This window comes from Megascapheus bottae, chromosome 18, assembly GCF_031878675.1.
Source record: "Megascapheus bottae isolate mThoBot1 chromosome 18, mThoBot2.hap1, whole genome shotgun sequence".
In the NCBI taxonomy this organism is placed as follows: domain Eukaryota; kingdom Metazoa; phylum Chordata; class Mammalia; order Rodentia; family Geomyidae; genus Megascapheus; species Megascapheus bottae.
In genome coordinates this window covers 33,011,567-33,036,426 of record NC_143526.1, presented here as the reverse complement: position 1 = coordinate 33,036,426, position 24,860 = coordinate 33,011,567, and the positions used below count along the sequence as shown (strand labels likewise).

General features: G+C 42.1%; 1 protein-coding gene across 4 annotated transcripts in view; it reads right to left on the bottom strand.

Moving 5' to 3' along the window:
* Ctnnbl1 (catenin beta like 1) overlaps positions 1-24,860 on the bottom strand; it is a 158,008-nt gene that overhangs the window by 31,402 nt on the left and 101,746 nt on the right. For all 4 annotated transcript variants that reach the window (XM_090352335.1, XM_090352334.1, XM_090352336.1 and 1 more), the window contains one exon: positions 23,647-23,828. In XM_090352335.1, the coding sequence (XP_090208461.1) occupies positions 23,647-23,828 (182 nt within the window). The remainder of the gene's footprint in view (positions 1-23,646; positions 23,829-24,860) is intronic.

Sequence of the window (24,860 nt, the reverse complement as noted above, 5' to 3'; positions counted from 1 at the left end):
AACAGGTTTATCTGCTGGCCAACACCACTCAGCTGCTCTGTCATTCCGACAGGATAAAATGGGGGTAAAGGATGGCTATGGAGCTGTCAATGCAGACAGTGGATGTAGTAGCTCACAGCAAAGAATAAACGCAGATACACATGCATGCACGCACGTGTGCGCACGCGCGTTCACCCACCCATCTACCCACACCCACACATACCCACCCACACAGGCTCCTGAGAAATGAGGGCCAAGAAAAAATCTGCACTTTTCAGCTCACTAAGCTAGGATGTGGGCATCTGAGGTCTGGATGGAGGGTTAGAGTTGGTATTGATAATGTGTCTGCACGAGTCCCTGCCTGCTGGACACCCTGCTCAACGCTCAGACAACTGGCTGCCTCAGACACTAATTACTGAAACTGCCTGGAGCCGTGGCTCTGGTCTGCCCTTCCCCCAGCTCTACTCTCCTCAGGGACTCTCAAGGATAATTAGCAGTGGGTTAGCCTGGTATACATGATACATGCAAGAGGCTTGATGTTTGATTTTTAGGGGCAGTTAAAAGTTTTGTAATTTTCCGAGTTAGAAAGGTTAGAAATCATATGCCAGTCTCCTCTGAAGGTCTACAAACTGTCTTCCCTTAGCCCCAGGCGAGGGTACTTTTGAGAATCTATATGAATACAAGTTCCTGTTACTGCTCCCAAAGTACATCCACAAATGTAAACGTATTTCCATGAACTTCTAGTGTTCTCTGATAGCTCCTTACTTAAGGACCATTATCAATTACACTAAAGTCAGGGGTCTTTCCAGATTAGCTCAGCTGGACATGACAGTTGCCTCAATCAGGATTTAGACAGTGTACCATTTTGAAACGAGTACAATGGAGTAGTGTTTTCCTTTCTTACTCAAAAACAAGTATGTCCAAATCCTAGTAGGTGTTTGGTAACAGCACCTCTCTGTGAGAAGAGCTATGTGCTTTAAGACAGGCCTGTTCACAGGTCTTGTCAGGGTATCCTGATAAAAGGCACTCAGACCTTGAAAGGACTCACACCAGGTATCTACTCAATACAGGATGACAAGTCAATGAATTAATCTTGCGTGAAGCTTTAGGATCAGATTCAAATCTTGTCACTGGCACTCACAGATGGTTTGAGCATGGTATAGGCTTTAAGTCTCAGTTTTCTTTTCTATAAAATGGAGCAGTTCTGGTCATCTATTAAATATACTGTGCCAAATGAGTTATGTACGTTGTAGTCCTCATCAAACTGCGGTTTGAGATCTGATCTATCCACAAAAAGCATCTAAGAGACCCTCTCATGTGGCTCCAGCTAACTCCTTCCACATTGCACCTGATGACATCTTTCCCATTGATAATGTCATCCTAGTTTGCTCATACTGAGAAAAGCAGGAACCAGCTTCCTTGACTTTAGCTGGTAGGGCTCTTTTCTATAAGTCAAGATTTGTTCAATATGGAGCAAGGCTAATTTCACTCAGGCTCTTTAATTCCACAATAAATTAAACCAAACTGCCTGTATGGGGCTTTCTTTAAAGTCAAATAATACAAGATTCTGGGAGAACCACAGACAACCCAGAGAAGGGTAATAACTATTTACTATGAGGCTGAAGGACACAGCAAGCACATCTAAGCAGAAATGGTTTTACCTCCGAATAAAAATACATGGACTTGACAATAATAGTCATTTGCTTTTTGGTCTTGCTGTGAAAGCTAAAAACAGAACATATGGTATGTATAAGAAATAAAAAGTAGCCTATATTTGCATTATATAAGCTCAGTATAATTACAATGTACTAAGTAGTGTTCAACAGCCATTCCTTCATTCAAAATTCTGAATATGTCTTATGTTCCAGGTGAGGTGGCAAGTACTGGAATTGTAGAAGCAAAGGAGTCTGAGCTGGAGCTGCTCATCATCTATGCAAGCTGAGAAACAGCTACAGCAGAGTATATTCAATACACAAGGCCCCTAAGGGAAGGGTCTCTAATTCATTTGGGTAGAAAAGAAAGATGAGTGAGGTGGATACACAGATTGATGGTTAGGAGGACAGAATTAAGATAAAGGGAAAATACTTTCCTCAGACTTCTAGGAGAGACAAAGCTGGATATGACCCTCACAAATGAATGGCCATGAACTTACAGCATCATTTGGGGAGAAAAAAGTTGATAGTTTGATAGAAGACAGAATGTGGGGTTCTGTGGTTACATTTAACACCTGAAGCACAAATCTAGAGCATATTCTTTTTTTCTTTTTTTTTTAGTGGATCATGGAGCTTGAACTTGGCCTGGGTGCTGTCCCTGAGCTCTTCAGCTCACGATTACCGTCCTACCCCTGGGCCTAGGCATAGTCCCTGAGCTCTTCAACTCAAGGCTACCACCCTACCCTTGAGCCAACCCCTACTTTCCATTTTCTGGAGGTTAGTTGGCCATAAGAGTCTCAGTTCCTTTTGTGCCTGGACTTGCTTTGAACCTTGATCCTCAGATCACAGCCTACTGAGTAGCTAGGATTATAGGCGTGAGCCACTGCGCCTGGCTGGAGCATATTCTTGAAGTGAGAGATGAGTGGAAAATGGGGAAGTGAAGAAGGTGATGGGGTACACAGTAACAATCCAGACAATGAGCCTCCTTATCCTTCTGGGCTAAAAGGGATGCCTCCACATTTCAAGTGTGCTGTGTGCTAAAGCGTTTATACAGCAGGCAGGGGGAGGCCTGCATTCATCAGAAAGGAAGAAGAGCTGCTGGTGGTCACAGGAGGCCACTGAGAATTCATTTACTCCTGAACTAGTCCGAGACTCTTATCATATGTAAGATATAGTATTTAAGATAACCAGATACTGCTCACATCGTCCAGGTGCTTATGGTCTATTACATCCAAGGTATATGACAGAAAATGGTAATGGTAAGGTGATAAGCATGTCAATTAGTTTGGTGGATGTTCATTTCACAATGTGTGTGTGTGTGTGTGTGTGTGTGTGTGTGTGTGTGTGTGTGTGTGTATGATGTACATATATGCACACACACATACTTCATCACAATGTGTATATATATATATGTAAATCAAAAGATCAGGCTATATAACTTAAGCATATATAATTTCTACACAAATGATATCTTAAAAAAGTTACAATAAAAAAAGTAAAATTACACTGTAGAAAGTGATAATGAATGGAGAAGAGGCAGCAACTACAGATGGAGCAAATTGTCTCCCAGCCGGGAAGCTGGGAAGAATGGCAGGAACAAGGCATTTGAGCTGAACAGGGAGGAGGGGCAATGTGAGTGAGGTATTTCAGGCATAGGGATGAAGCAAAGGAATTAAGGGGACAAAGGTTTGGAAAGAGATCAGTGTAGCAGGAAGGAGGAAAGGATGAAAATTGTTGATGAAATTGTGGGGTAAGGATCATGAATAAATCTGGACGCTAGACTATTGTCCTGATGACTATTAGCCTGGCTGCCAGCAGTCCAAATGATTGGTTAAGAAATGTGTTGTGACTGTTAAACCTTGCACAAATTCTACCTTTTATCTTCTTTTTTTTTTTTTTTACAACTCTTTTGTGTAAACCATCTCAAGGTCCAGTTACAAAATAAGGAAATGTGATCATAACTAGTATCATCCTCCACAGGCCAGCTTTCCAAAGTTGACTATTTTCTCCATGCTGGGTCCTGCCCACTGTTGTGGGCCACGCCCACCATGGTCAGGTAGGGTCTTGGGGGTGGGGGTGGGGGGGAATGTTTGGTGACAGCTGGATTCCAGTCCTAATTTTCTATAGGTCCCTAAAGGGCCTACCTTTAACTCTCAAGAAAAAAAAAAAATCACATTTTTTCCTCTTCCTGACCGTTCTCTTTATTGGGAGACAATATTACTGTTTAGAATGACAGAGGAGAATTGTAACGGTTCTAATATATGCAAGCTAAACAAGCAAACAAAAGCCCCTTAAGGAACATGGGGTGTGCTTACTTCCTCCTGTCTCTGATACCTTAGTGGAGATGATTATTTCATTTTTAATTGATGTTTGGTTTTATCCTTTGTATCTGAGATACCTTTAATTTATTTAATATCCATTGTGTAGAGCTCTGCCATTTCTTGAGTTCCTGTTAGCTCTTAGTATTTATGTGTACCAGGGTTGTGGTTTAGTACGTCTTATTTGCAGTAAATCGATCTCCAAAGATTTGCCTTTTGCAAACGTTTCCCTACCCCTCCTTAATTTTTACATTCCTGTTTTACTAAATATTAAGTGTTCTTGGACAATTTTGGTGCTCATGTGTTTTGGGGACAAAAGTGAAATGAGTCTCATTACACCAGAATGTTTGTTTTCAACTCACAGATCAAATATGCCTTAATAATTTTTTTTTTCATTTAGATGTCAAACAGTTGGTAGATTTGCCATTTTCAGTGCAATCGTTGGAGATCTGCTTATTTGTAAGTAGTGTATTGCTCATCTGGAGAAATAAACCAGTGAACAATAAAAAAAAATGTGTACATGGGTCAGTTAGAGGTCTATTCTTAGGATGGAAATGGTCCCTGTACTTTAGCCATTGGGGGTATACATATATATATTGGTGCCAGTTCTGGGGCTTGAACTCAGGGTCTGGGCACTGTTCTTGAGCTTTTTCAAAGCTAGCACTCTACTACTTGAACCACAGCATCACTTCTGCCTTTTTTTTTGTGTATGTGGTAGCGAGGAATCAAATCCAAGCACCCTACCACTAGCCACACTCCAGGCCCCAGGCCCTAATCCTGGCAAGATCTTGCAGGACCACTTGAAAATTTAAGCCATGCTGCAGAGTTGCCTTTGTTTCCACCAAGCATCCAAAGCCATTAGCTCTTGTTTTAAGAAATTCATATGGCAATGTTCTTACACTTCTAAAATTACAACTGTCTATGTTCTATTGCTGAACCTCACTGCCCACCTCCCTCCAGCTACCCCAGATGGACAGACATTCTTGTTTCTGTACAACTTAAGATGCAAACGGGATGTTTAAGATACTCTAATTAGATCGAGCTTCACTTCGGCAGTGGTGTGCTGGAATACAGATGAACCTGTTCCATGCCCGGCACCGGCAGGCAGCTGAAGAAGCAGGAGGCCTGTCAAATCAAGCCATAACATTACATTCCTCTGCCTTTATTATTATTTTTTTCCCTTTTTACATTTCATGATAATGGACATCTGCCTAGCAGGGGATGTGGCAACCCAAGAAGAGTCACGCATGTGTGCTCAGCCACGCCAGTTGAATACTGATGCAAGGCAGATCAAACATTACTCTCAAGGCAGATGGATCTGTGTGAGCATCTAAATATAACCTCTTTAACATATACACACAATGCATGTACTCCTGTTCTTCACAGACATCTCTGAATATTCAGTATGTGGCAGGTGCTGTCTAGAGACTGGCTACTGAAAGATATAGCCCTTGTACAACTTATTATATACCTAAGTGGGCTTTGAACACATCACCTTCTTTAATTTTCACGACAACCCCAGGGAATGTTTCTGATCAGTCTCCTCATTTTACAGTTAAGAAACTAGAGATTTGGTTGGGAAAAGAAAGTCACCCCTCAGAGTCTCATAGCTAGAAAGTGACCATGTTTGCTGTAATAAAATTAGATCATTTCTCTCTAGAGTTAAAAGAACACTCAATAGGAATATGGGTACAAATAAAATGATCAGATAGTACCATTCAAAACACTTAATGCCTGGAAGAATATGGCAGGGGAGCTACCTGCTCTGCTGCCTTATGCTGATCCGAAGCTATGCTGCTGCAGGATCTACCTAAGGTGGTCCTCAAAAGGCCTGACCTGACTTTGTCTTCTCCTGTCCCTAGTCTTATCTCAGTTCAACTAATGCTGATGTGATATCTTAATGAGACCCATGGTAAGAGTTTGCTTTAAGAGGCACACACACATACCCATACCCACACCCACACTAACCTACTTCCTGAAAAGACATCATAAAGGAAGAAATAATTTTTATGGATGTGCCAAATTCTGTAGAATGAGTAGAAAGGGCATTTGGGTAAACACAAAAGAGTTTTAGAGGCATGGAGATAAGCACAAACAACTCAAGATAGGCTGTAGGCTGTGAGGGTAGGTAAGGGGATGGAAGGTAAAGCAGAAGAACTAGTCAAGAGCTCTGTACATTCGACTGTAGTGTGGACTTTATCCTCCAGAACAGACTGGACAGATGATAGAGAAGAGCCAACATAACCAATTATGCAGAATGGACATTGAAGAAGTTGCATCAGATGCAGATTACAGGATCAGGGTCAATGATTATATATTACTCTAAGGTATAATTATCCCTAAGCAATAATTTATTGAAATAGTGAATTTTCAGAAAAAAATCCCAATTCCTTTCCTCCTTACTCAGACTGACATAAAGAATGCCAGGACAACCAGTCACTAGTTGTTCACATCTGTAATCCTAGCTATTCAGGAGGCTGAAATCTGAAGATTGCAGTTTGAAGTCAGCCCAGGCAAAAGTCTGAGATTCTTATCTCTAACAAGTTAAACACTATTCAGGGGGCCAGGAGTTTGGCCTAGTGGTAGAGTGCTTGCCTAGCATGCACAAAAATCTGGGTTCAATTCCTTGGTACCACATACATAGAAAAAGCTGGGAGAGGTGCTGGGCTCAAGTGGTAGAGTGCTAGCCTTGAGAAAGCCCAAGGACAGTGCTCAGGCCCTGAGTTCAAGCCCCACGACTGGCATAAAAACAAATAAAAAAGAAAAAGAAAAATGTGAAAAAAAAAAAAAACCACTTCTCAGAAAAAGCCAGAAGTGGTGCTATGGCTGAAGTGGTAGAGCATTGGACTTGAGCAAAAGAAGCTCAGGAACGGCATCCTAGCCCTGAGTTCAAGACCCAGTTCTAGGAAAAAAAAAAATACTAGGACAGAGCAGACTCAATTTGCAGTTTATACTTCACCATCTCTGAGACTGAACAGGACTCTACTTACTCTCTGAGTCTCAATATTCTTGTCTAAACAATGGGCATGTCTTAATTTATGAGATCTCTTCTCAACTCAATGATAAGAATATATATGTATGTGTACACACACACACACACACACACACACACTCAAGATCCAGCAATTTTGCCTACCAATTCCAATAATTTCTTCTAGGAATTCACTCAATAGGTCAAAACAACTTACTTTCAACATTAAAAATGAAAACAGACAGTAAGGGAAATGGACAAAAATGTGTTAAAGAAAATACAGCAAAGTGTTAATTGAATAACATAGGTGTGTATGGGGGTACATGAGTATTTGCTATACAGTTCTGCCACTTCTCTTGTACTTTTGAATTTTTCTTAAATGCTGTGAAGCAGGCAAGAAAGAAGTGAGAGGAATGTAAACTTGGAATATAAATGAAGAAACCCCCAAAGGTGATTTTCAAAAAAGAAGTTATATGTCTGTTGCTTCAACCTCTGAATGTCTTTTCCCCCAAAATAGGTCCACTAGCACCCATTTTGCCTGAAATACAGCTAAGTTTTCTTTCTTTTTTTTCCCCCTAGTTGTGATCAGGCCCCATGAATACAACCTGAGCACCTTCTGGTACAGAGCAAGGACACTGCCTGTGGTTGACTTACTCATTGTCACCACTCCCATAGGGATTCCTTTCTCACGCTGCAGAATGTTTCAGCATTCAGTACAGATTGAAAAATGTTTAAGTGCTTTCTTAAATTTACAGCCCTGTAGCAGTGGGAAAAAGCATGTGGTATAAGGATGTGTCTGTGTGTGTTCAAGGAAATAATGCTTTATGCTATAATGCTTTTCGCTAAGAGTTCAGATCATGAGGACTCCTAAGGCCAGTGCTCATGTATTAGGGAAGGTTCACAGCTCAGATGGGTAGAAAGGTTTGGGGAGTTTCAAATACTTGCCTATGGAAAATGACCCTGACTTTTACACATCATCCCATCTCTCCAGTGGCAGCGGTGTGACTGAGGAAGGTGTGAGGGACTTCAGTAACTCTGGAGGCTGGGCCATATTCTGTCTATACAAGAAAGCCTTCAATATACCAAGGAACCCAGACAGACTGGCTGAGGAAACAATGTCCTTCAAAAAAATGGATCTTCTCCCATCTCTTAGTCTTTTAGCTCATTTGAATTCTATCTGGAGAGATAAGTGAACAGCTTAAAAATGAAACAATGAATTCTATAGCTTCCCTTAGCTAGGTAGGAGCATGTGACTAACTTCAGGTCAGTAATCTAGGCTGAACTGGTGTTTGGGGCATCCTGGAAGGGATATGTCCCTTCTGGCCCTTCCCTTGCTCTTTCTGCAACTTGGAATAGAATAACTGGCACTCTAGTAGCCATCTGAGACTATAAGGCAATCTTGAAAATAGAAGCAAGATACCTTTATAGGTAACCTGGGAAACATTAGAAAGCCAACATACATACTGGGCCCTACGAAAAGGACAGCAGGATAGATACCAGAAGGAAGGATGGATACGTGATGGCATTGGGAAGCTGTCAGGCTACTTTGCTGAGCTCTGTGCTTGTTCACCTGCGAGAGAAACAAACCTTTCTATTCTAATCTCTTACTAGAATCTAGGACTGGTTCAGAACAAGTGTGAAGCACTCACGCTTCAGTTCTTTCCTACCAAAGTTGGGCCAAATGAGACTGGGAGTCCTCAGAGTTCAGATATTGGTACTGGGCAAGGATAAATGTGACTCAGTCCATCCCAGGAAGTCTTAGCATAAGAAGCAACTGTTGGTGAAGAGGTATATGCTCTTTTCCTTGTCTCCAGGGATCTCTTAAGAATACTTCCCATTATTACACATAGATTCTGGAAAGAAAGGGGAGGGCAGATCTAGCCTCAATCTTTAAAATGGCAGAAAATTAGTGTTTGGACTTTGTCACCTTTATTTTATTTTCCTAGTCCCACACATCCACCCACAGCAGCTACACCTGCAGTGATACACAGCTGGTAAAACGGCAGCTCCTGCCTGGCAGGACTAAGGCCTTTGATGAAGGGTGGTGTATCACTCTTCATCAAAGTGACCTGTGGCTGATCACTTTAAGGAGTATTTATGTAAACTGAAGTAGGTCTGAAGCCTAGTTTTAGAATGGAGAAGTAGATTATATAGGTACAACCTCATCTTCCAATGGAGCCCCCTAAAATCCTGACATACTACAAAAATAGCTAGCATATTTGTGGCCTTTTCCTTTTATAATGAATTCTTTAGGGCCGGGAGTATGGCCTAGTGGTAGAGTGCTCACCTAGCATACACGAAGCCCTGGCTTCAATTCCCTGGAACCACATACACAGAAAAAGCTGGAAGTGGCACTATGGCTCAAGTGGTACAGTGATAGCTTTGAGTAAAAAGAGTCCAAGGACAGTACCCAGGCCCTAAGTACAAGGCCCAGGGCTGACAAAAAAAATTCTTTAGCTAAGTGCCTTCTCAAACAGCCTATAGGATTGATTAACCAGAGTACCCCCATCAATGCCTGGACTCACACTGAGGCTAGACACGAACCACAGAATGCACCCATAGTATCCCTCAGAGATGTCTCTGCTCTCCTGACTTCCTACCTGCTAAGCTTCAACCTGCCTCAGACAAGAGAGGGACAGCACAGCATAGAGCAAGACAGCTATTTTCCTGAACGCTCTTCCCTAGATGCTGGCTTTAGATAGAAAATCAGTGGGTGAGTATATATGTGTAAAGTGGGGGTGGGGTACTTCCAGGCCTTGGGGAAGGATCTAAACCCAGCTCTTCACTACTTTCATCTAGACAGCCTAATCTCTTCCTATTTCTCTCACATTAGGTAGTGAAGTCCTCTTTCGGTGGCTTTAGCTTTGCCAGCTGTAGTGCTCCCCATCCACTTCCTCCTGTTCTGGGGCTCTGCTGATTGCTATGAAACCCAGAAACCCTTGCGTGCAGATCCAAGGCTGCCTTATGTTCATTTGCTTGAAGTCTGACTTCTGAACCCTTCTTCCTTCAGCCAGGCACCACACAGTGAAAGGATATAAGGAATTTCAGTGTTGCTCTCACATAGTTCTTTCATTTCCAAACAAACTAAGCCATTGTATCATCTTTCTCATGGAAAAGCCACTTGAAAAATACACATTGTTCTATGCTGAGAAAATGCCTTTGCATCCCAATCTAACAGGGTCAGACCTCTTGTTAGGAGGAGATAAAAGAATCCAGTCCATCTCAAGCCCACACTGTGTGTGAGAAGAATAATTCCATGCTCCGTTTTACTTACAGGATATAATCAACCCTATATGCTGCAAATATACTAAGGACTTGTCAGCATCATTTTCTTATAAGAGAGCCTCTCTACATCTAAGTGCAATCCTTCTACAGGTGTATAAGAAGGGCCCAAGGCCCACATGCCTCTCCCAACAGGCCTTCCTATGAGGGGAAAACCATTTATTAGTGTTATGTATAAGACTGCAATGCTGGTACTTCCCACATCATTTTCTTCTGCCTTTCCCAGCCCCCCCCCTTTATTTCCTTGTGTGGTAAGAGGTCTTATGAATACTAGGTAAGTGCTCTACCACACAGCTATACCACCAGCCCACATTTTCTGTGGTAATATTCATGACCATCCTTGTAGTAAATTATTCTCGCTATTTTATAGAAGAGAAATATAAATAGGTATAGAGACGTTATGTCCCTTACCAAAGTTTGCAAAGCTAGCAAGAGCTATGAAATGATGGATCTGGCTCCAAAGGACAGCTTTCTTCCCAATACCCTGTAGCTGCCTTTGTACTGAACTAAGTTTCCTAGCTCCCAACTTTCCCAGGCACTGCTTAGCCAGCTGACTTGTGAGAATAAGCAGAGAGCCCATTTTGAACAAAGCAATAAAGTAAAACTCCAATGTTTCTTTGTTTTACACACAACAGATGGTTTCTGGCAAAAACTGACTTCCAAGTAAAAATTTTCAAAACAAATCCTCCTTATGCACTACAGAAGAATCCAAGACACACTTCCAAGGAAAGAATTCCCCGGTCCACTTCTTCACAAATACCTGAGGAAGGGGAATGATGAACAGCCCAGCAGATGCTGGGCAGGCTGTAAATGTGCAACTGCCATGTGTCCATGCTAGCAGAACTATTCTAAATTGCCCTTACCAGGCTGGAAGACCTTTCCCCACTGAGAACATAGCTCTCCTGCCTACTCCTAGAAAGCCTCTGACCTCATTCTATAGCATCTATAAACTCTATGTGCTACAGCTAGACACAGTGGCTCAGGGAGCAGAGAACTCAGACCAGAATTCTCTAGCAGGATTACTAGTAAGTACAATCAAAATCAGAAAGGCATCCTTCACCGTTTACACAACTGTTAAACAGATCTGTAGAACACTACACAGTTCTTTCCTTTCTTTAAATCAGTGGTTCTTAATGATGGGTGAAAAGAAGAGGATTCCACTGTCTGAGACACTGCAATTTCAATGTGATAACGGGGAAGGGGGTAGTGGGGTGACTTGGCCCCTAGGACAGAGATGCTGCTGAGCAACCGTGGTGCTCATGACCACGACAGCACTGCACAACAGAATTATCCACTCAAAAGTGTCAACAGGGCCAAATGGAACAACCCTAAACTAAGCTTCTTATTCATTTACTTATATACTTCCAGTACACTGGGGTTTGAACTCAAGGCCCAACACTTGCTAGGCTTGCATTTATAGCCATGCCTCCAATCTGGCTTTCTACTGGTTGTTTTAGAGATGAAGTCCAGCGAACTATTCTGCTGGGATGACCCTGAACTCTCATTTCAGCCTCCAGAGCAGCTAGGATTACAGGCAGGAGCCACCAGCATGTGGCTTACTGAGCTATTTCTGACATCTACTGGCATGAAGCTAAATTATCAGTAGGTTTTAATACCAACATATATTCTAGCTAGATTGTTCTAAATGAGTATCTAACTTCAAAGCTCTCATTTATAATAGTGATTGATTCTGCAATTAGAAATTCCATATGAGGAGGCTGGGAGTATGGTTTAGTGGTAGAGTGCTTGCCTAGCATACATAAAGCCCAGGGTTCTATTCCTTTGTGCCACATAAATAGAAAAAAAAGCCAGAAGTGGTGCTGTGGCTCAAGTGGTAGAGTGCTAGCTAGGCCTTGCTCACAGAGAGGCTCAGGGACAGAGCCCAGGCCCTCACCTCAGTTCAAGCCCTAGGACCAGTCAAATTAAAAAAAAAAAGAAATTCCATATGAGGTAAAATATGATATCTAGTGTTATAGAAGAAGGGACTGATGAAATAAGATTGGCTAAATGATAATCATCAAAGCTGGATGATAAGTATATTAAGGGCTTGATATATTTTTGATATTTCCCTTAATAAAAGGTGTTTTCCTTCCATTTTATTCAGTGAAAAGGACTCAAAAGATGAAAAGGATTCCTACTCACCCCTGCCACCAAGCTCTCTTCCCTGAGAGAGCTTGAAGTGGAAATACGTGTGTGTGTGGGGGGGGGCGGGGTATGATTTGGAGGGACTTCCGAAGAGTAAGTCCCACAGAGACGGGGCATTAAAAAGGCTGTGTGAACTGGGAGACAGCGAGGGGTGACATTGTCAAAAAAGAAATGTACTCTATGAGACTTATGTTACTGTAACCCTTCTGTACATCATCACCTTTACAATAACAATAAAAAAAATTTAAAAAAGCTTTGACTAGGGGCTGGGAGTTTTGCCCAGTGATAGAGTGCTTGCCTAGCATGCATGACGTTCTGGGTTCGATTCCTCAGTACTGCATATACTGAAAAAAGCCAGAAGTGGTGCTGTGGCTCAAATGGTAAAGCACTGGCCTTGAGGAAAGCCCAAGGATGGTGCTCGGGCCCTGAGTTCAAGCCCCAGGACTGGCAAAAAAAAAAAAAATAAGGCTTTGAATATCAAAATATGGAGGTGAGAAAGGAGGCCCACAGCAGGAAATACCAAAGCTCAGGCTCCTGGGAACTGTGCAGGGGATGCGCAAGGAAACCAGAGAAGGCCCAAAGGGTAGGTTTCCATTGTTCTGTCAAAGTCTAGATTTTACTTTAGATTTGTATTAAGAAGACTTTAAAGGATTAAGATTGCTATTTTAAATATGTTGGAGGCAGCCTACCAATCTCTCAGAACTCTTTACAATGAGTAAAGAATGTCCTGGAGAGAGGCAAGGATTCCCACAGAGAATAGTGGAAGAAGACAGCTTGCAACCATCCGAGAAAGGACTGGAGGAGAACAAATGGGCCCTGTGGGTAGGAACAACAATGAGATCAGATTCAAGAGGTACCTATGCTACAGTGGTTTTCCTAACCGTCACAAATAAAACTCCAAAGCAGAGAGAAATGAAAGGGATGCCTTAAGGAGATTAAAACCAGGATTAACACAACAAAATCTAGAAACAGCACTTTCTGGATTGTTGCCTTGGTGATTAAAAGTCATTTAACTTTCTGGGTTTCAGATATCTCCTTGAGAGACTAAAGCTCAGTATTAAGAATTTGGGCTTTAGTTTCCTGCAGACATTAACTTAAACTGTGCACAATTTGAGACAGTACTTAATGTCTTTGGGGCTGTTTCCTCAGTAAGAAAACAAGCTGATCCCCACCCAGAGATGGTGTTAGGGATAATGACATCATGTATGTTCTGGAACTCAGCAATACCAAGGGTGAGTTCACTATCTAACCATCATCACCAGTAACCTCAGACCAGCTGACACATGGTCTGGCAGCTCAGCCGGTTAAGGGCTGACACATGGCCTGGCAGATGAGCTGGTTAAACAGGCACGAAACATTGTTATTCCAGAAGTTTGCCAGCCAGTAGGCATACTTAACACAGACATGATTTATTGGTAATCAATGCATTTAAGAAAGTTGTAGGCATGTTTTTTAGTGATTATCAAAATGATATGCCTAATTTATTTCATGATAACCCCACAGCAAATAAGGAACAAATTAACAATCAGTTTTTTTCTACTTTAGAGCCTGGGATAAGGGGGGAAAAGAACTGAAAAGAAAATGGAAAACATGGAATTTAACACACCATCTCTTTGCTGCATTTGTGAAATATTATCAGCCCCATCTAAAAATGCTGTAACTGAGGTTCAAAGAGCTAAATGACTTGCCAAGAACAAGGCAGGAGAGTTAGGGAAGGAATGCCAAGGTGAATGTTCTGAAGCCAGCCAAGGGATCTTCTCTTCTAGGTTACTGGAGGCATTGCTTCTTAAAACCTTTAAAACTACCCTGCTACCAGTTGCAGCAAATGTTTTCCCCAATAGCCTCTCTTCCCTGATGATCTACCCAGCCCAAAACAGACATTCTTTAGTATAGCTGATATCTGAGAATAACCTCCGTTTGGGGATCCTTTGTTTGGCTACCAGGAAAGAATGTTCAACATCTTTCCAGCCTCCTTCTTATGCTAATTACAGCTCATCAGCATCTGGACACCCATAAGCAAAATCAATCTGGCTACAGAAACAAGCCAAAGACATTTTCTTACTATTAAAAAAAACAAAAACAACAACAACAACAAAAAAAACAACCAAAACTGCAACATGATTAAATAGAGCATTTCCCCAACAACCTGCAGGTTGTTGCATATAAAAATTATATCCAATATTACAAGAGTTCAGGAAGAAGGACACTAACACCTCACATATAATTGTATTTTTTATGAGCAGTGAAATGTATACAAATTTATCTTTAGTTTTCCCCCTTCTACACCTTATCTTCTATTTGATAGCAACATGTCTAACACAAATATTCATGCATTAAAAAATACCTGGACATATATCTTCATCTCCTTTTCTTATACTGTAACCAAATGGATCCTGTCACTGCAGCCTTCTGTCCACACCTCATTTCCCTGCCAGTGGGATGTCCCAGCACACTCACAATAGTTGGAAAAGCCACCCTGACATCCAAGCACAGCTCACCACACCAATCACCTCAACAACCTAATCCTTTAACCCGAGGACTTTCTTGCATTCTAAAAATATAGTGTCGCCCCCTAATTATATTGAAGGCCTACTCCATGACTTGGTGTCCAGTCATCTGTCAAGCGTGGGCATGGGGTGAAATGAGAATATATGTGAAAGAATAAAAAGAATACTAGGAACAAAAACATCCCCACATGATGACACTGGGAAGCGCATCCCCATGGAGATCACATGTTCAATTTTTATAAATCATGGTCCACAGTTAATTGCCGCCTCACTCCTGAGTTATTGTCCTGTACTGGCACCACCTAAAAATGCTAGGGAAATAACCTGAAATGGTCTGGTCACTTCTCAGTTGTTGCTTCTATATTGTTGGTATGTGTTTTTACTTCTATAAAGGAGATAATTACACTCTAAACCATTTCTATAAAATTTAATCAAGATTATAAATAAAAACTAACAGAATCATACTGGAAAAAATCCACAAATGCATTGGTAGAAAATTCTCTTTCCAAAGTAAGAATTCTGCTAATGCTGCTAAAAAGATAAATGAAAAATGCAAAAGAAAAACAAAAAATAATTAATGCTTCTCCCCACCCTCTCCACCTAGGCCCAAAGTAAGATAATTGAATTTGTGTTAAATTGGCTGAAATAGTCAAAATAACTGAAATTAATGTTACCCCTAGCACCTGCAAAAATTAAAGTTCTTTCCCAGTATGAACTAATAAAAACTACAGTAATAGTCAACTTTATGAAGGCTCACTTGGTGCCCACATGGTGATTATCTCTGCCCACAGATGGACCCAGTCGGTCTGGGTGCACAACACCTCTTCAGTGGCAATCGGGCCCAATTTTGTATAATAACCCACCTAGTTTTGTATAGCTACCCAGTCTCCCACTCCACAATAAACCCAGCAAGAATTGGCGCCACACTGCTCTCAGAGCTACTCCAGAGGAGCTAAGAACAGTGCAGAACCAATGGTTTTATGCAGACTGGTGGTGGACTAGGCAACACGGATTACAGCATTTTCCATGGTCCTACATAATGCTGACAGCAAGTCAGGTATCAGGCTCACTGCAGTCAATCCCTTTCAAGCTTTTATTTTCCATATGACTTTCCTTCATCTGGCTAACTTCACTAAAGTTTGGCTACAATTCTAAGGTAAGGTAGGGTTGTTTCTCATCTCCACCTGTTCTCTTACCACTCAGGTGAGCAACCCCCTTACCATGCCTCAAACTTCTGTCTGCCTTTTATTCTGTAATATAAATGCAGGTTTCTATGTCTCCTAGGTGAGCAGGGAACTCATTCAGCCTCCATTTTTACCTCATAACATAAATTCAATTTCTTCATCTTCCTAGCTGGGCTGTGAGCTTGTTCACCTCCCACCTAGAATACCAAGCTGGCACAAAGCACAGACTAGTGGTTCATCTAGTGAGACAATGAATGGGGCCTTCCTGCCCTATTTTTGAGCACCTATCCATAGAAATGGACCTCTACAAGGGTAGCCTAAACTGGCAGCCAGAGACAGAAAGAGAAGGAAGGGTATTGGTGCCTCCATCATGCAAAAATGAACTTGGGCTCCAATGGCCAGCACCACACTTGAGAAGTCAGGCTTTAAGCATCATGGTGAACAGTAACTGTCCTGTCTCTGTGGCAAATCTTGTATGTTCCAGCTTGCCTACCCAGTGTCCTGGTTCACAGTTGTTTTCTCACACTCACAAAAAGTAAAAGCTTGCACCTGACACACACATAAAATGGAGAGAGGAGGGGATAGCTATTTTAGAAGGGAGGTGGTAGCGCTATTACCAAAGACTTTACCAAAGACATGCTATTACCAAAGACATGCTAGATACCGTGTAAGGATAGTCATGATCATTTTTTCCCCCTACACAACATGTTGGGATGATTTCCTCAGGCAATTTGCTTGAAGAGGAATTCAAGATTCAATAATTTCCCCAAGGCTACAATACTAAGTTTGTGGATAGGAGTTTGAAACCAAGTGTGCTTGCTGACAAAAACAATCCTCCCATGAGTCTGTGCTGCCCCTGTAAAAGCAACCAGGAGACCCAAAGAGTCACCATGTTGAAAAACACCTTAAGAAACCTGCCTAAACTCAAGTTCTGCTTCTGTCACCTACTTACTAAAAAGGGATTTGGGAAACTGAACTCGTATCTGTAAAATGGTGATAGAAATGCGTAATTCATTTGGAGACCTGTAAAGTTCTGAGTATAATAGTGGATGCTGAATAAATGAACAATGATTGTGAGCTTGTTCCTACCTTAGCCCAGGATGGCGTACACCTTCTGTCTCAATGTCTCCCTCATTGGTAAACAAGTTGCTAGGAAAATCCAGTGTACAACTATCATCTCCCTTCCAACCCACTCAGAGGATCCCCAATCCAAACACATTGCTTATTTCAGCATCACAACATGCTGTCATCCAGGTCAGAAGAGAGACAAGCAGTTAGAGGGAGAGAAAGGGAACTGATCCAGGAACCATTCAATGACAAGGTTCTCAGAGAGCAACAAAACCAACAGCAAGACACTTTCATCCTTGTTTAACACAAAGTGCCCAATAGAATACGGTTTCCTGCTATTCTTAATATTAAGTACTGCTCAATCTTCATTGACCATTGTTTTGATTTCCAAGCACGGGGAATACAAAAACAGAGAAAAAAGAAACCTTGAAATTTCTAGTAAAGGTCACGTAAAGGAGAAGTGGAGACCTAGTATATCCTTTCTGAGAAGGTTTTAATCTTATACAAAGGACTAGCCCTGTTTACAATCTATCTGTAAGCTTAGAAGATTCAGGAAGGCAAAGCATTCTTTCAGGCATGTACTTCTTAAATTATGAAATTGTAGGTAAAAAATGAAGACTTATTGAAAACCCAACCTTACTCCAGCCCTAATACTAGTGAAACCAGGTTTCCAAACACCTGATCTATATTACTTCATTTAATCTTCATGTTGCCTTTATAAGATGGATCCCACTATCACCCCAATGTTATGACTGAGAAAATGGAGGCTGAGACATTAAACAACTTTCCCAAAGTCACATAACTGACAAATGATGGGACATACATACTAACCCGGGTCTTCATAGCTCACATTCTTTCTTTTTAACAATGAGGTTTAAGCTTAGTGTCTTAAGCTTACCTGACAAGCATAACGAGTTATGCCCCTAATCCTTTTTTCTTAGTTATTTCTCAGATAGTCTTACATTTAACCCTAGCTTACCAGACAAGCATAACTTGAATTATGCCCCTAATCCTTTTTTCTTACTTATTTCTCAGATAGTGTCTTACATATTTAACCCTAGCTGGCCTTGGGCCAAGGTCTCCTACTCTACAGTCTACCAAATAGCTGGGATAATAGTCTTGAACAACTGTTTGGCTTATTTGTTGAGATGGGGTCTTGCTTACTTTTTGCCTGGGTTGACCTTGAGTCATGATTCTTCCCATCATTACATCTCGAGAAGCTGGGATTACAGGCATGAGCCACCGTGCCTAGATCACAGCTGATGGTCTTAATCACTCATATCCCAATAACTAGCTAAAAGTGTTCAAATCACTCTTTCCCTTACAGTCATAATAGTAAAATGGTATTATTTACCTTTCAAAAAAAGGATACAAATTTGCCATCTCTTTCTTTCTTAAGAATCTCCAGAATCATGGGCTATCTATTAAACACTACCATGGACAGAAAGTGTGTGCCACTCCATGGCTGAACCACATACAAGTTAGCAATGGTAGGACACTAATAATTCCACACTGATCTTCTGTAGTGCTCATCAAAGTCAGCACATGATGAATGAGTTAATTTATTCTTCCATTGTTTACTGAGCATATAGCATGCACTAAGCACTATGAGAGGCCTAAAAACAATTTTGCCAGGTCATTCTGCTATTTATTCCATCCACTGTGAAAGAATAAGAGCCAATGTCTAACAAAGAGCAATCCAGCAATCCAGGCAGGGAAGACTAAGCCAGTATGGGCCACAAGAGTGAACCATTCGTAATGGCAATGGTGTCATGAAATGTTAGATCTGTGATTAAAAACTGAGGTAGCTTGAGTCTGTCAGCTGCTTACCTGCTATCAGACCTGAAGTTATAACTTTGCTGAGGCTCACATATGGACAGGCATCCTGTAGGAGCTGGGTATAGTAAAAACAAATGGACTGGCTGGCTGAATTCCAGGGTAGTAGTCTACACCTTTCCCTTCACCAGAATTATCTAAGTATTTCCGTTCTCTTGTTCTCTTTAATAATGAAAAGAATGTCTTTGTAAATGTTAATATAATATTGTGGTAGAAATCTGTAAAATTGCTTTTTGCCAAAATCATGTTTCTGTTTCCCCCTTCTGTAAGTCTGATGAGGGCTGAGAACATCTTTTTCCCCTGGGTGGGCCCTTTAAAAATGTACTAAGGCTGGAATCCAGCAACTACAGCAGAAACCTGGTGGTTTAGAGGGCTGAGTAAAGAGATTTTTACAAGACAGAATTCACAGAACTTCAGATCAGTTAAATGTTGAAAGCCTGAAGAGTTAAATACAAGTGGTAGTCTCTGCTGATGGTGTGTGGGGCTACCTATCAGGGCAGGAAAAACAATAAGGCTGGAGCCAGAGATGGCATAGGTTTGGTTTTGACAGACTGAGTGTGCATAAATGTGAGGCGTATCAGCTCTGGCAACTAGAGCCTGAGAGAAAGATCGAGGCTGAAGGTCTAAGAGCCAATGGCAGATAAACAGTCAAAGCAGCAAGTAGATGAGATTGCCCAAGTTAGTACATGAAGTGACATTACCAGTGAAGATAAAGTCCTGAGGGACAGGCCATGCTATACAGGGGGGTCTAAGAGGGAACCCTAGGAAGAGTAGCATCCTTTTATTCTGTTCCTGGCTTACACAGGACCAACCTCATTTTCTGTTATATGCTGAACATGTCAGGAGTCTTAATAAAAGGGGGTCTCATAGAATGGGAGGTCACCACCATAACCCACCAGAAGACATTAAAGAGGTTTCTTTCTAGTGTTGGAGGTGTGGCTCAAGTAGTAGAGTTCCATCCTACCAAGCATGAGGCCCTGAATTTGAACTCTAGTGCAATACAGTAGAAGTAATAAGAGAAATTATGCTTCACCTCCAATGTCTGATATCCCTTCTTCCCTGACCACAGGGAAGCCTTGCCATTCACCTCTCCTCATCCTGGTGGGAGCTCTGACCAAGAAGCACAGGCAACTACATGCCTCCTGTATGTCACTTAAATTACTTAAATCACTTAAATTCTGGGCAGATGACAGAAAGTATCCTCTGAAGCGCTGACCTGTTATCAACTGCTGTCACTGTGGATAAGGTAGAAATGTGTGCCCGCACCCAGCGTGCTTGCCATACACCTGCACACTGCTCAGCCGCTCACCCTCTCCAAAGCTCTTAACAGCCTCCAGGGGAACCATGTTAAAACAGCGCAATTAACTAGAACTGCTACAAACTCAATAACTCACCTACCTAATGAGGCAATACAAGGAAAATTGGACCTATTTTAATAAGAACTTTAAAAAGAGACTGGGAAGTAAAGGTCAGATGCCATTTCTGGATCTGAGTGCTTTTCTTCTTCCCTCCTCTTCTGAAGTAGTTAATATCAAGGAGACAATATACACTGTGCTGTTCTTCACAGAAACAGAAAGGCAGACAGTCATGCTACTGTACCCAAGAGCAAGACAATCCTTTCCAACCACCTAGCCCCCTCACCAAGTGCCTCCCCAAGCCATTTCTGAAGGTTTTATTATGCAAACCTCAATGGGTTTCAATTACAATATTTCTTGTCCTCCACTTGACTCATACACACAAAAAAACTAAATTGCAGCAATTCCAGTTTCATCCATATTTGTCCTCAATGAACAGTCACTCAAGGAGCTGGTTGTTCACATGGAAGCAATACACATCTACTGAGTACCTACTCCATGGCAAGCACCATGCTGGGCAGTAGGACCCAGGGGTGATAAGAACATTGTGATGGCTCTACGGTCTCAGAGTAATGACACAAAGTCCAATGAGTAGGGATTCAGTCCTGTCCTAGTACATGTTAGACTTCCTGAGAAAGAGACAGCCCAGTTAAGCACCTGAAGGATGATAAAAAGACAGAGATAGACAGGTCAGAGAAGTCACTACAGCTGATGGAGTGAGACTGAAACAGACTGGGGGCAGAAATGGGCTGGGCACAGTTGCAAATATCCCGAAGGGCCAGTAAACACAAGGTGATGCACTTGTCAAAAGGGACTCAGGGTGCAATGGTTCACGCATGTAATCCTAGCTACTCAGGAGGCTGAGATATGAGGATCAAAGTTCAGAGCCAGGCACAAAAGGATCTGAGACTTTTATCTCCAATTAACCTCTAAAAAATGAAGCGGGGATTGGCTCAAGGGTAGGGCGGTAACCTTGAGCTGAAAAGCTCAGGGACAGCGCCCAGGTCGAACTCAAGCCCAACAACCCACAAAAAAACAAAAAACAACAACAAAAAAAGGTGGGGGGGGGGACTTCACCAAGAGCATCCAGGCATTACCTGGAAGACAAGACAGAACAAAGAAATCTTGCAGATGTATGTGCCCTGCTCTGCTCTGTCCCCATTTTCACCCTACCCACTATATTCTCAGCTAAGGGGCAGTCTGAGATACAGCCACTAACTAGATGGAAGAAATGCAGAGTGGCGTTCTGTTCTTGGGGTTCCTTTCTGCCCAGGATACTGGTGTATTCAGGATACAGGGCTCATCCTCACCAGCCATTATAGCGCAAACATGCCTTCTAGGAGCTGTCTAACCAAGCCATTGCCCCCACTAATATAGTGTTATCAAATTCCTAATGTGGGCACTCTAAAGTAAATGTACTGTTACCAGCATACCATCGGGCACATTTTTCAGAAGGAAAACAGCTGCTCAGTGAATCTGTCATTTCTTCCTCTTCTCAGAGCCATGTACACAGAGCAAGAGCTGCCTCAAAACATGGTGCCAAGTCTCTCAGTGAAAACCAGAAGCTTGGCCATAGCACAATCCTTGATGAGTCTCTTGGCTATGGAACTGCTGGACAACTAGGGCCTGTGCCTCAGAATCCAAAAGTGCAGACATCAGAGCTTCTGGTTTGCTGTCATGTCCCTTGATTTTACAAAGGAAAATGCAAGGTAGGGAAGTTAAGCAAAATATCTAAAGTGACATAGCTGGTAAGTTGGAGAACCATAGTTTTGTTCCTTTCTCAGCCAATTCCCTAATCTGCATAAATGAGGATGCTGTGAATTTTAAATGAGAGAGCAATGGTAAAATAGGGCCAAGGACAGAGTAGGCTGCAGTGAATAGTGACTGCGCCCAAAGTTTACCTTCTAGACCTCCAAAAGCCCCTTCCTTTCTATCATGCTTCATTTTGCTGAATGGGGAAAGTAGCAGGGCCAGCAGTGGGGCTAGTGTGCTTGCAGTTAGTGTCTGCTTACTATTTTCTTTGAGTTGGACTAAAGCCTCTATTTGATCTCACATCTCTACTCCACAGGGTATGGCTGCCAGCCTCTCTGGGAAGTGATTTGATCACAGAAGACATCACTTGAGGTAATGTCCTAACACAAGCCATACTACCTTTCCTACCTTCAAATTGGGAGAAATGAAGCCAGGTCAGTCTGAGAAGACATAAGTGTTCAAACACTTATTTGGGGTGGGGGGTGGGGGTTGCAAAAGATGCAGCCAGGTCCCTAGGCCAATTCTATCAATCAGTAGTGTGCAGGGGGGGGGGGGATCCCAGTTCAAGTAACAACTGTAACTTCTGTAAGGCAATCAAAGGAGACTGCAGCATAGCTCAGGTCTACCTCTCTTGCCCACCCCCTCCCCCTTCATCCTTCTCTACCATCCCTGCACTTTAAAACAGCCATCCAACCATGTAAATTCCCTGGTGCCAGCGTCTGCTAGCCTCCAGCAGAGCTGTCAATGCTCATAAATCCCAAGCCTTCCAGAGTGCACTGCAGCTATTTATTGGAAGGAGGGATGTAGCAGGCCACTAGACAATAGCAGGAGGAGATTGGGCTAGCAGTAACTACCCTGGTTACGGCGTCGCAATTCATGGCAGCATTTTGCTGGGAGTGTGCACCATCAGGGAGGAGAAACATAAAAAGGGGAACCTGGGCTGTAAATAGTTTATTCCAGCAATTCCTGATGTTGGCTGAATCATACTTTAATACAGAAATACATGAAGGTACCACTCTGGAGGTGACGTTTGCTGCTACCTCATTACTCTTTTCAAAAGGGTCTTCCATCAGAGAGACATCAAGCTACAAATTACAATGAAGAAAACAAAACCCTCACACACAGACCTATTAAGAGGCCAGATGGAATGAAGCCACCAGGATTTGAACAAGCACTGGGCAAGAAGAATGGCCATCAGTGATCTGGGGTCTCTGGGTTGCTTCTCCATGCCTGGAAAATCGTTAGATAGAAAAGCACAAAGGCCAGGAGTTTGGCCTAGTGGTAGAGTGCTTGCCTAGCATGCAAAGACCCGGGTTCAATTCCTTGGTACCACATACATAGAAAAAAGCCGGAAGTGGCCCAGGTGGTAGAGCTCTAGCCTTGAGAAAGTCCAAGGACAGTGCTCAGGTCCTGAGCTCAAGCCCAGGACTGGCAAAAAGAAAAAAAAAAAAAAAAAAAAAAAGAAAGAAAAGCACAAGGAAATGCTCTTCCTCTCAGGAAGTGACTTCCAAATGCACACTCAGGAAAAATTGACATTTCTGATTTCCCCACTTCTCTTAATGTACCAAATGAGGCTGACCTCTCTGGTGAACCCTACCTTCGTGTTCTTTCTCAGTGGTTCCCACTTTCTTGATCTTCCTGGGAGATTTCATAAAGAGGGGGAAGATAGTTCGTAAGCCAAGAATGTCCACAAACTTATGACAATTGTCTGTGCCCTCGGGCCCAATCATGGCATGGTCCAGTACTTTCAAGGCACTGCTCCGGGAGATTTTCTTTTCTCTGTAAATGAAAGAGGTTTCACATTTACAAAGTCCATTTCATAAGGAAGTTGTAAAATTTAGAACAAAGTGTATTTACAGCAGTACCCAGTAAAGAAAAAGTAAATTTAAAAATGAAACTACTTAAATACATACTTGTTAACAACTAGGGAGAGTCTGTAATAAATAAATGATTTCTTATGGTTAGCATGATAAACAAAACAGGAACTTTTCCAAGTTCCATATGAAGGGTTATGACAATTTTAAAAATTCATTAAATAAAGACTGGAAAGACAGCAGGTGCCAGTGGCTCATGCCTATAATCCTAGCCATTCAGGAGGTTGAGATCTGAAGATGTGAAGTCAGCCTAGGCAGGGAAGGCTGTGATGCTCTGATCTCCAATTAATCTGTAAAAAGTTGGAAGTGGAATGGCACAAGTGGTAGAGTACTAACCTGGAGAAAAAAGCTCAGATACAGTGCCCGGGCTTAAGTTCAAGTCCCTGGACTGGGGGAAGAAAAGATTAGAAAGAAATGAACTAAAATAAAATGCTAGGAGATAATTTCCCCCCCAGAGGTTAGAGGGATTGTAGATGATTTATTATTGCTTTTTCTTGCTTTTTAGCTGCTTTATCAGGGTATCATTCATGAGCAATTAATTCACCCATTTAATATGTAAAACACATGGATTTTAGCACATTCACCACCACCACCACGCAGTCATTGGTAGAAAATTTTCATTACCCTGAGAAGAACCATGTATGAATGAAGAAACCTATATCCACTATCTCACCAGCCTTATGCAATTACTACTTGTGCTGTGACTGTGGTTTTTACGACTTCCTTCTTTCACTGGCTCCATATTTTCAAGGTTGACTCATGTAGCATGTTAATACATGGTAATTCTTTTTTTTTTTTTTTTTTGCCAGTCCTGGGCTTGAGCTCAGGGCCTGAGCACTGTCCTTGGACTTTCTCAAGGCTAGAGCTCTACCACTTGAGCCTCAGCACCACTTCCAGCTTTTTGCTATGTATGTGGTATCGAGGAATTGAACCCGGG